The 12,367-nt window shown below is 44.4% G+C and overlaps 1 protein-coding gene across 1 annotated transcript in view; it reads right to left on the reverse strand.

The window, feature by feature from the left end:
• Positions 1-525: 525 nt before the first annotated feature.
• Positions 526-12,367, reverse strand: part of LOC129344328 (receptor-interacting serine/threonine-protein kinase 2-like) — a 40,064-nt gene continuing 28,222 nt past the window's right edge. The window contains exons 9-12 of the mRNA XM_055000921.1: positions 11,509-11,577; positions 10,521-10,677; positions 5,980-6,141; positions 526-3,613 (exon numbers count right to left, since the gene is read on the reverse strand). Of these exons, the coding sequence (XP_054856896.1) occupies positions 3,342-3,613; positions 5,980-6,141; positions 10,521-10,677; positions 11,509-11,577 (660 nt within the window). The 3' untranslated portion in view covers positions 526-3,341. The remainder of the gene's footprint in view (positions 3,614-5,979; positions 6,142-10,520; positions 10,678-11,508; positions 11,578-12,367) is intronic.

Below are 12,367 nucleotides of genomic sequence, written 5' to 3' on the forward strand. Positions count from 1 at the left end.
TGCTTGAGAGGTCTAAATATGGCAGCTTACCAAGTTTCTGCACTTAATGGAATTTCCTGAATTTTTATTTATACATTTATTTACTGGAAATATTTATACTTTCCCCTTCCCTAAAGCTTAAGGAGGCTTACAGTGTAAAATAAAAATAAGTGTGCACAGCAAACTGAACAACATCTTTAAAAACCGCTAAACCAAATCAGATAAATGGCGTCCAGCCCTAAGTTTATCCTTCTCATTTACAGGGCTGTAGGGCAATGGTTCTCAAACTTTTTGAAATGGGATGGACTTGTAAGCTAACAGTGCCAGCCGAAGAACATTTTCCCCGGAGTAAGGGCCACGGAATAGACCATAGCAGGATTCTGACTAGACTTCCTTAGGATTGCTCTGATATAGGAGTAAATATCATTGAACTTAATGAGACTTGCTTTTGAATAGACATTACACTGTTACTTTGCAATTGGGTCCTGAAAACGACAATAACTCCATGTTCCTTCCTCCTCAAAATAAAATACAGGAATCTCCAAATAGTTAAAACATGGAACAAATTTATTATTTTATTTTTCATGTTTCATCTTTATAAATATATACCATTATAGTAGGGTTGCCAGCTCCCTTTAGTCCCCCGGTGGGAGACTTGGAGCCTGGCACTTACCCTTTGGCTTTGGAGTCTTCTCTCTCTCTCTCTCGCACTCCCGGCGTGCATGATGACATCACTTCCAGGAAGTGACATCATCACACGAGACAAAGGGCAACCCGGGAGCACTCCCACGCTTGCCAAAGGACTGAATCGGCCCCCCCTCGCGGGCTTGATTCGGCCCGAAACAGGTCTGTTGTGGGGTGTAGGAGCACGCTGTGCTGCCCAGGGGTGCGCTGCGCCACTGCGGGTGCCCCGGGGTCGTGCCCCCTGCTGGCCAGGTAAGTGGGGGCAGGAGGGAGGAGGTGGGAGCAGAGGATCCCCCCATCCCCGGTGGGGGAATGGCAAGCCTACATTGGTCAGGTGCATTGACCAAGGCCATTTCAGATGTTCTGCAGAAGTAAACCTAAGTTTGCCATCCAGCCACTCAGAGCTTCCTTTCCCAGCCCATCCTGTTCCTCTTCCTCCCTCTTGGCCTTGCAATCCACCCACAAGACAGTTGTGACTCACTTCTGGGGCCTGGCTGCAGTTTGAGAAACACAATTGCAGAAAACCTTTTATTTATCAGACAACAGTGGATTACACTAGCACTTAATCTGTATGGAATAAGTGCAATTTGGTCTAATATGTATTATTAATAAAATACATTCTTTAATTAAAGGATCTTCATGAAAATGTAAAAAACATTTTGCATGACATGAATAAAATATGGCCTAGTTCAGGGGTGCTCGATATTGTGCCCAAGGGCACTATCGCTCCTTCTGATACCTTTCCTGGCACCCACCAAGTATTTTAGAAAGTGGGTGGGGCCAGGTGGGGCTCTTACTCAGCAGGGCTTCCGATTAGCTATGCAGATTTCAATAACATTGTTTTGGCAGCAATTGCTATCACAGTGTTTGTTTTATTCTCTCTCTCATGCCTTTCCCCCAGAATTCCCCAGATAATTAAAAAAAAAACTCCCCTTCTCCCCTGCACTTAGGCTTCCTCTGTACGTGTGCATGGTTCCACCTCCCACAGCAGCCATTTTGTGGTTTGCTCTGCCTCCTGCAGCAGCCATTTTGTGGTTGCTCCTATCACCCTATGTCGGAATTCCAGAGGTGCCCACAGACTCAAAAAGGCTGGGGACCCCTGGCCTTGTAGGTAAGTATAAGTCATGTAACTTGATACAGAGCTGTATTTCTCAGCATCTAATTTTTATGATCCCACAAAATTGGATAAAGTGGGAGGGGGGCATCCAATTCTGCTGATGAATGTGCAATTGCCAATTCAAAGCTTCACTGAGGGCCAAGCTACACATGACGAATGACACTTGAACGGCAAGTGGATTGAGTGGCGGGCAAGTGAACAGGGAGAAATACACTTGCTGTTCAAGTGTCATTCGTCATGTGTAGCTTGGCCCACAGAGTCATCAGACCCGTCCTTCAAGCTGTTCTTGAGCTAAAGCTGGTGCTGTTTGCCTTAACAGAGATGCTATGAGCAATCTCAAGTCAAAGTTGTTTCTGTCACACTGAAAAGAAACCCCAATATATATTGATTATTGTTTTACACGGGGCTTTTTTTCTGGGAAAAGAGGCGGTGGAACTCAGTAGTGAAACTCAAGACCGCACAATGATGTCACTTTGGGTCAGCTGGAACAAGGGGAGAGTTTTTAAAATCGGCCTTGGCGAAAGTGGTCACACGGCCACTGGCCCCACCCCCTGATCTCCAGACAGAGGGGAGTTTAGATTGCCTTCCACGCTGCCGAACGGGGCGGAGGGCAACCTAAACTCCCCTCTGTCTGGAGATCAGGGGGGCGGGGCCACCGGCCATGTGACCATTCTCAAGAGGTGCCGGAACTCCGTTCCACTATGTTCCCCCTGAAAAAAAGCCCTGGTTCTACAGCCTGCCTCTCCTCCCAAGAGCTCCGAAAGCCTGCCTCTCCAGCAGTCTCCTGCCCACTTAGTTTTGGCATTCGGTCCACCTCATGACTTCAGCCCCTCCTCTGGACTATTGCCAAGTTCATCACCGCCACTTATTTAAGTGGATGTGATCAGACACATTAGGAACATTCAGCACTATCTTATCCATCAGACCAACGTGCCCGTTCAGGCGGATCAGAGCCTCTGAGAATTCACCAGACTCGATTTCAAGCATAGACAGTAATAACTCGCTCCTTACATCCAACCAAGTGGTTACTCATAAGCCCTCTTGAAACTCTGCAATTAACAAAAGTTCATTTGAACCCAGCTGCCCTGCAGGGGGTCTTGGCTTCCTTGCGTTTGCCCTTACAATTTGCTTTCCCCAGCATGTGTCCTTTGTTGCTGCTCCACAGGGCAACCCTGGCCTTAGGTGCCTTTTCCCCTTCATTTGCCAAGTCTTGGCAATCTCCTCTCTCCCAGTATGAAAAACGAGAGCGCCACAATACATTTTAAGAAGAGCCAACACTAGACTTCCACTGTGCCCTAATTCGAACATCTCAAAGATCCATCATTATTAACAAAAAGGACTCTGATGGTTATGAGCAGAGGCAGTGGGTGACTTGATCTCTTAATCCCATTCTCCTTTGGTTAAAGTCACGGAGCGGAAGTGGGTGAGACTCTGTCATCTGTGACTGCAGGCCCGGAAAACACATGAATCAATGCCAGCACACAGTTACCATTCACAGAGACACTTGTGAATGACGTGCTATGCGAAAAGCCGCTCAATTCACTGCATTGGTCGGGAGACTTCATGCCAAAGGGCTGCACTTGCTGGCAGACAAAACAGCCACAACAGTTTGGGCAGCTCTCTCCCCAAGTCCTAGGCAAGTGTCCAGCAAAGCACGCGCCCGACTGGTCACAGTGGGGAACGAAGTGATTGTTTCATAGTCCTTCTTGGATAAGATCTGCCGGGAGCGCAGGACGTCCAAGATGTGGTTCAGGCGCCCTTCCGTCATAAAGCTCAAGATGGTTTCTCGCCCACAAGCCAGGATGGTACAGCAGCTTCCTTGGCAGCACAGATCTGAAGCACAGAGGAATATAATGAACCTTTCCTACACTTTTTGGGGTCAAACACTCACCCCATTCCCCTGCAGCCATACCACTGTATTCCACATATTGCTGCATAAATAAAATGGGGCAATTCTGACTTGTTTCTGCCCAGTTTTTTTAATTGAGGGTTTCATTAAGAGGGCACTGGAGTAGGGTCAAGCTACAAGTGACGAATGACACTTGCCTGGCAAGTGAACAGACTCACGTGTATTCCTCTCTGTTCACTTGCACTCCACTTGCATTCCACTCGATCAAGTGAATGGCAAGTGAACAGGGAGGAATACGCTTGAGTCTGTTCACTTGCCAGGCAAGTGTCATTCGTCACTTGTAGCTTGACCCTTAGAGCCAAGCTACAAGTGACGAATGACACTTGAATGGCAAGTGAACAGACTCACATGTATTCCTCTCTGTTCACCTGCACTCCACTCAATCCACTCTACATGATCAAGTGGAGTGCACGTGGAGTGCAAGTGAACAGGGAGGAATACACGTGAGTCTGTTCACTTGCCGTTCAAGTGTCATTCGTCACTTGTAGCTTGGCCCTCAGACTTCAATTAAGATAGTGGGGTGTGTACAAGAGAGAATGAAGCTGTAAATCAAAGTTCCTAGGAGGTTTAAATTATGGAAATTCTTGTTTAAAAACACAGCAGATGTTTTATGTTGATGCAACTATCAAAGTATGGCGAAATTAACCAATTAGGGTGTTTTTTTAAAAAATTGTACTCCTAGGAGACCTAAAAGTAGAATCCTCAGAGGTATTAACACTGGTGATGTCAATAGACACCATAAATAACACTCCTGTACAACTGGATTTCACGGCTATAACACAATCCTTAATACAATTTCATACTTTTATATAACTTGAATGACCGCAACTAAAGTAATCGAGCTTCTTAAAGGACAAGTGGGATAAAAAGTGGGAGATTTCATTTTTCTTTCGAAGTGATAAAATTGTGGTTTATATGAATCTATCATCTGATCTGTAAAATGTTGGATTCATTCAGAGGTCCTAGCAGTGAGAAAAAAATTAGTAGATGGTTATTCTCAGATATGCCACACAAGCATAGAAATTGCTACTGGGCATAAGAGATACTCTCTCTCCCCCCGCCCCCAGGCTTGAACAAAGACTTGGGTTTTCTCACTCACTACAGATGTTAATAGTTTAGCATGATCCCCCCTCCCTAAACACTGCTGTTAATTAGTTCTGCTTATTTTGTTTCACACTGTGCTTTCCTTGACTAGATTTAATTAACTGATTTCTCTTTGACTGGTTTTGTTTCAAACTGGCCTCTTTGTAACATCTCCCACCACCTGTCCATTTGTTGCTCGTAATTGTATGTATAGATAAGTACTGAGGATGTACACTCCAATGCATCAGATGAAATGAGCTCTTTCTCACAAAATGTTGGGATGATTTTCATTAGTCTTTAAGGTACCATTAGACTTCATTTTTATTGTGTTGCTTCAGATTAACACAGCTACCCATCTGGCATCAATATCAGAAGCAGCTAGAAGTTTTCACAGTTCAATAACATGTTTGTTTACTTGGAAGTAAACCCTACTCAGTTCAATCAGACTTGCTTCCAAGTCTGCACAGGACTGCAGCTTCCGCTGGTTCTCCAGCTACGTTTAAAAGCGAAACCAATTTGTCGTTGGCCATTTCCACACGACTTACCGGCTAATGAAACGTTCCGCAAAACACCCAGAAGATAGCGTCTTCTCACGCAAAGTTGCGCCAGGAAGACGCTACTTCACACAAAACTCCTGGAGGAAAGTGTCTTCCTGGCGCGATTTCGTGCAAGAAGACGCTATCTTCCGGGTGTTTTGCAGAACATTTTGTCGGCCAGTAAGTCGTGTGGAAACGGCCATTGTTCCTGTGACTTGGCTCTTTCATTTTGAATGAAGGTTCTGGATCTTATTACTTGGACCTAGTTTCAGGTGGGTAGCCATGTTGATGTGCAGTAGAATAGCAAAAATTGAATCCAGGAGCACCTTGAAGACCAACAAGATTTTCAGAGTATAAACTTTTGAGAGTCAAAGCTTCCTTTGTCAGATACCGCATGTATCTGACGAAGGGAGCTTTGACTCTCGAAAACCTGTACCCTAAAAATCTCGTTGGTATTTAAGGTGCTCCTGGACTTGAATCTTACTTGGACTGAATAGCCCATTCTCCCCCACAAGCTGTATTGCTTATTTCTCTAGCACAAACCACAGCAAATCAGTAATAGGTGGCAGTTCAGGATGGATTGATTCGAAACAGGGTTGGCTCTTCCCAATGAATGGCTTTTTAAAATTCATCTGTGAATCGACATTCAGGCCAGGTGCTGGAAAAGTTACCTTGGGAAGGGCTGTGGTGGGGTCCCTGCAGAGGAGGTGGCTGCTGCCAACCTTCTGACTTCCTGCGAGAGGGAAAGTTGACTTTTTTACTTGGATCCGGTGTAAGAAGAGTGGGTAACGAACGGCGAGGGTTTGATCCTTTGCTGCTGCCAGCTGGCTGACCTGCAGAAATTAGTTCAAGAACTGAATTGCAACAAAAAACTGGAACCAGGTAAAGATCAGCAAACCACACAGAATCTCCAATGAGTCTAGAGACTGCTTCCTTTAACTAAAACACTGTGCTGTCATTAGATCTTCTTCCTGAGTGAAGTGGCAAGAGCTTTTTCACAGAATCAGCTGCCCATGTAATATTTTTAAGATGCTTGTTTATAAATGATTTTGGAAAAAAGTAGAAGCGTTCAAAGGCATTCAGAATCAATACCAATCCAATACAGCAACTTGTATTTATTGTCTCTACTTTACTTTTCTCTTCAAAGTAGTTCATAACATTGTTCTCCCCTCCTCCATTTTATCCTCACAACAATCCTATGAGGTAGGCAGGACTGAGAGTAACTGGCCCAAGATCACCCAGTGAACATCTGTGACAAAATGGGGATTCAAACCCAAGTCTCCCAGATAATTTTGTTAGTCTTATAGGTGCTACTGGACTCTTGCTTTTTTCCACTGCTACAAACAAACTAGCACAGCTACCCATGTTGATATAGATACTAGTTTGAAACTCAAATTACTACACCAGTGTCAGTGTTGCTCTTATAAGGGGAGGGTTCTTTGCACATAGACTCTCAAATGGACAATGAAACATAAACAGCAGTAGAACACCACCCAGGCAGGAATTACCAGAAACTAGGAGCTCAAGGACTGGCCCTGCTGCTAGGATACATTCCACTCTTGGGTTAGGGCAGGGATTCAGGTGCAACCTATCATGTCTTGTGTCAACAGAATGGCAACAGAAATACCATCTCAGCAGACAAGACTTCATGCATTAGAAAGGTTTTTTGCCAGTGTGCCACCGCAACCTAGAGATCACCCAAGAAGGCTAGCTCGCATTAACACTATTCGCCTCTTCCAACTGGACTGCTCAAACACCTGAGCTGCTCTTAATTTTGAATTTTTTAAAAAATAACTTTTTGTTGTAATAATGCTTAACAAATAAAAACAGGACTAATATTGGGGTTCCGTTATAGTCCAATGCTCCCCTCAATTTAGCTACCACAAGGATCTTTTTTCTAATGTTCCCATCCTGAAATGTAGCTATGATGTCTCTGGGGAACTTTTTCTTTCCGTTGTTCCGCAGACCCACTCTATAAATGTTTTCTATTTTTGGAGCCTTTTGGAGCCTTGTCCTCTTTCCACTGCAGCTGCTTTGTTAGCTAAGAAGCCAAAAAGTTTGATAACTTTAAATCCTCTAAATTTTACATTTCTCTGTCTTGCTGCCATTTCCAATTTTAATAATCTTTCATGAAGATAAGTGTTTGTACAATGAAGTTCTTTGACTTCCATCTGAACTGCATTGCTGATTTCCACAGCTTTACTAGCATTTTGAGTTGCCTTATTTCTGTTTTCATTTCAGCGAATTGTGCTGTAAATTGTTGCAATAGCATTTTCATATTGTCAGGCAAGTTTTGTTCCATTTGCTTTATTAAATCAGTAAGATTGTTTCATTGGGAGAGAGGGGTTATGCTGGTGATTTTAGCTGCGTCCGCCATTTTGTTTTCCTCTCCCTGCATCTTCCCTGATGCCACTACTATTTCCCGGTTCGGAAAGAACTCCTGAAAGTTTTTTACCGCTTTTACCTGATGCTTCTTTTTCTTAGACATCTGCTTCCCCATACTTTATGAACTTCATTTCGTTATGATTATTTTAAACAGGATGTTGGGGTGGGGAGGGACGGAGCTCTTGCATTAAGCATCCTTCCTCCTCTGCACCGACACCACACACCCCTTAACTTTGAATTTAAAACTCCTAGAAACAGTTCTGTACTCGTGTCAATGCCTGCACTGCCAAGAACTGCTAAAATATACCCTGAGAGAGGCCTCCCACTCAGCCAGAGAAGGAGCAATCCAAGACAGGAAGTGGGGGAAGCCCAGGTGTGCAACCAGAAGTGTTTGCCGGCTCCTAAGTAACTTTTAGGTTCCACTTTTATTTTAAACAAGGCTGCATGTATTCTGTAGTACATTAATTAAAATTCAGCATCAAGCTAACTCAATTTTGCAACGTATTTAAATTGTGCAATTTTACACAGTTTGAATCATCTTTGATTTTGCACTGTTTATTGTGGCTTTGCTTATCAAGAAAAAAGACACCAAAAGCCCCACTCACTGGAAGTCTTATTCTCTACCCAATAACAAATGTTGTTTTCTCTGTACCACCACAGAATTGCAGAACACGCGTCCTGCCTTTCTGATTTTCAGTGTTCATGATTTTAAAAAATAAATAAAAGGGGTTAAAGCCCTACTACTTCGGCCATGTTTAAACCTGGGCAGAAAAAAAAATCCTTCCATTTTTACATAAGGCCTTCAAGCATTCCTACTGGCTCATTAATGTGCATGAAGCGAAGCAGCTGGGATGAAGAGCTTGAGTTGCTAACAACCTGGAGGGGAAAAAAGGCTTTTCCCTTTAACGGAGGCTTGATGTGTGGAAACGAGCAGGCAAATTCTTTTATGGCATGGAGGTCAATAACATCCCATTAAAGGAGTAGGACACTGGGCAACCCTGGGGAGAACTCCACTGATGCTCTCTGAAACACAGATTCAGAGGACTAGCTTTGGAGAGAGTTATAGAATGCCATTCTTAACTTCTTGCATTTTAAGGATGTTCTGCTTTCCCAGGCTTTCCTCTGTACATCTTAAAAACAAAGTAAGTGGGAAGTGGCTCTAAGATAACCTTCAAACTTTAGACTTGTTTGTTCAGACTTGTTTTGTATCCTGCTGACCTGTTAGCAAAACACTGCTCTGAGATTTCAACTAGACCTAGATTTTGGCTGTATACTTAACTTTTGGATTGGATGTATGCATATTTTTCTTCCCTCGGATCAACTGAGCTGACTAAAGAAGAGCCAGCAGTATCTGGTCTGCCAGAGGAAGGATGACGGAGTCAGTAGCCATTCATTTGGTTAGAATAACTGCATAGGACAGGTCCCAAAGCCGTGCGTTTGCTGGATGATTGCTCAGTGATTTTTGGAAATGCATCGATCAGTAGATCCACCAGTGGGATAGGGATATAGGAGACATAAACCCTTCTGAAGTCTTCCAGTTGCGTTTTGAATATAGCTCTTTGCAGGGCTTTTTTTCTGGGAAAAGAGGTGGTGGAACTCAGTGGGTTGCCCTCGGAGAAAATGGTCACATGGCTGGTGGCCCCGCCCCCTGATCTCCAGACAGAGGGGAGTTTAGATTGCCCTAGAGGGCTATCTGAACTCCCCTCTGTCTGGAGATCAGGGGGCGGGGCCACCAGCCATGTGACCATTTTCAAGAGGTTCCGGAACTCCGTTCCACCGCGTTCCGGCTGAAAAAAAGCCCTGGCTCTTTGGTTCCACACCAGCAGAGTGCTGCTGACCATAGAAGTGGGAAGCACAGAATTTCACAACCTGATTGGGGTGGGGGGGCAACAGAGTCCCTACTCATTGCTGTGCATATCTTTCCAATTGCTGTGCATATCTTTCCAACCTCTCTGCAAACAGAAGCAGATGGCAAAGGCTCCCAACTATGGCATCACAGACATGAAAGCAGGAGCATGTTCAAAGAGCCAGCTGGGATGTATGGAGCCCTGCTCACAAACCTTAAGCACAGCTGTCTTGTAGCCAACAGGCACTTTGGCAAGCTATGCGGAAGGATGCAGTTTTGATCCTTCACACGTGCAGGGATGGAAACGCATTACTCTGTGCCTTAAAAAGAAGGGGAGCATTTACAGAGGAGAAATAGGGTGCGGAAGGAGGGAGTCCTTATTCCTTGCCAATTCTTCCCCCCAAATCCCCTCCCAATGTTGTTTTCCCTCCAACTGAGGGCCAAGCTACAAGTGACAAATGACACTTGAACAGCAAGTGAACAGACTCACGTGTATTCCTCCCTGTTCACTACGTGATCAAGTGGAGCACAAGTGGACAGGGAGGAATACACGTGAGCAGGGGTTATTTCGTAGAAAAAGCTGGAGGAACTCATTAGCATAACTCATTAGCATATGCCACGCCTCTTGCCATTGCCGGAAGTGTGTCATTAGTATAACTGATTTGCATATGCCACACCCCCTGACATCAGCTATTCTGCCTGTTTTGGACCCAATCCTGGTCATTCAGGGCCGAAATTGGGTCAGTGTGACCTCATCAGACATAAGGGTAATTTTAAATAGTAATTTAAAGATTAATTTTGAAAAGTTTCTCATGAACTACTGGGCATTAGCAAAAGGGAATTCTGTCTAAGTATGGATGTTGGAGCATGACTGGCAAGTGGGATATGAACTAAGTGAACCCTGAATTGGCCACTTATTGACATTTGGGAACCAGAGATGCACACGGAGAAGGGAGGGGAAAAGACAGTTAATAATAATACCTTTTTCCAAGGTTATATTAGGAAGGGTGGCGAATGGTATCTGCTTAACGACCTTTTCTTGCCTGTGTGTGTCGCTTTCAAGGTGGGTGCCTGGCAAGCATTCTGGTTTCAGAGTAATCTGTTTGGTGGGCCTGTTGTGGTTCTGGGGATGAATTGCCTGCAACAAAGAGGGAAACCTACAATTATTTAATATAACAGCAGCAGCAATGTTGGTCTTGCCCTGATGCAGCGATACCGTGGACTTTGGGGCAAGCGTATGTTCCACCCCCTCACTCCCATTTCCCCTTGATTAAGAAACAAAATTGAGTCCGGCAATCCCATTAAGCTGTTTGTTATTATATCCGGCTGGGAAAGAATGCATTTGTTCCTATCTCAAATGTTGAGTTGTTCAATCATTACCCCCCCACACACACACCCAATTTCTTTATTAATGATTTCAACATCTGCTTTCCGTATTTTTTTTTTTGCCTTGAACCTGAAAACAGATGACAAAAATTCCTTTTTATCCAAACACCATGGCCCTTTTCACACTACTTACCAGGACGCGCAACGACACGGAACATCGCGCTACAAATGCGGAAAATCACATTTTCTCACGTGAGATTTGCACGACATCGCGCGAGATTTGCATGATGTCGAGAAAATCTCGCACGAGAAAATGCAATTTTCCGCATTTGTAGCACGATGTTCCGCGTCGTTGCGCGTCCCAGTAAGTAATGTGAAAAGGGCCAATGACAGGCTACCCAAGAGAAACCCCCAAGTAATGTAAAACTATGCTGACATCCACGTCACATCTCCCCCTATAGAACAACCATATTCCAACATTCTTACAACAAGGCATACTTCTAAGACTTCCCAGGAAAAATGAGAACCCAGTTCTGTCTGTGTCCACAAGTAAACATATATTTTGGTCTCTGGCAATACCAGCCTTAGCAGACAGCAGCCCCGTACTCTGGGAGAACGTCTCAAACCAAGTGAACATGCTCACCTCCAAATTGCGCAAATCTGTTTCAAGCCCATGAGAAACCGGGCTTTTTGCAGCATCTGTAGCACAGTCCTGGAAAAGAGAAGCATAGCATGAAAACGCCTGTCACTAAAAAGGGCAAACATTTACAAGGGTATCACAGCAAGAAAATGGACCCGAGTCAACTGCCAGGAATACCTGATTCTTTCAAGGAATTCGGGGGCAGGGGAGGAATCCATGACGTGGTCAGCCATGCAAAGTTTATGTTTAAGCCACTTCACATATTAGTTTTCAGTCTTGGGAGAATTCCATAGCATATGAACCAACAGTCAGCAGGGAAAAAACCCAGCACAGGTATTGGGGTGGTGGGGCCCATCTGTCCCATTTTCCTTCCCTCAATGTCTTCTGTTCACACCTTCGTATGAGAAGAACCTTTCTCTGCCCATTTTTAAATCTCTCACACTTCTACCCAACCTCTCCTCCAAAGGCGTTCAAGGCGATTTACATGGTCCCCTCTTCCTCCAGTTTATTCTTACAACAACCCGAAGAGGCAAACTGGGCTGAGAGAGATGACTTCTCAGTTGCTACACTTGAATGTGCATACGAGGAGAGAGAAGACATGCAATCCTTCCGATATGCACAATCCCCATTTTTTTTTAAGTGCCTGAAAATCTGAACTCAGAAAAATCTGGTTACTGATAACACATGTACCAAAGCTGAAAAGATGCACCCTTTCAGACAAAATGGCTACTGCGTGTATGGGTGGATTGCTTGAAGCACACGTGAGTTGGTGGACTCTCAGAACACATTATCATAATGAGTGAAGAGGGATAGAATGACTGGCCCAAGCTCACCCACAAAGCTTTATAACCGAGGGGGAGAC

The sequence above is a fragment of the Eublepharis macularius genome, chromosome 16, assembly GCF_028583425.1.
Source record: "Eublepharis macularius isolate TG4126 chromosome 16, MPM_Emac_v1.0, whole genome shotgun sequence".
NCBI lineage: Eukaryota > Metazoa > Chordata > Lepidosauria > Squamata > Eublepharidae > Eublepharis > Eublepharis macularius.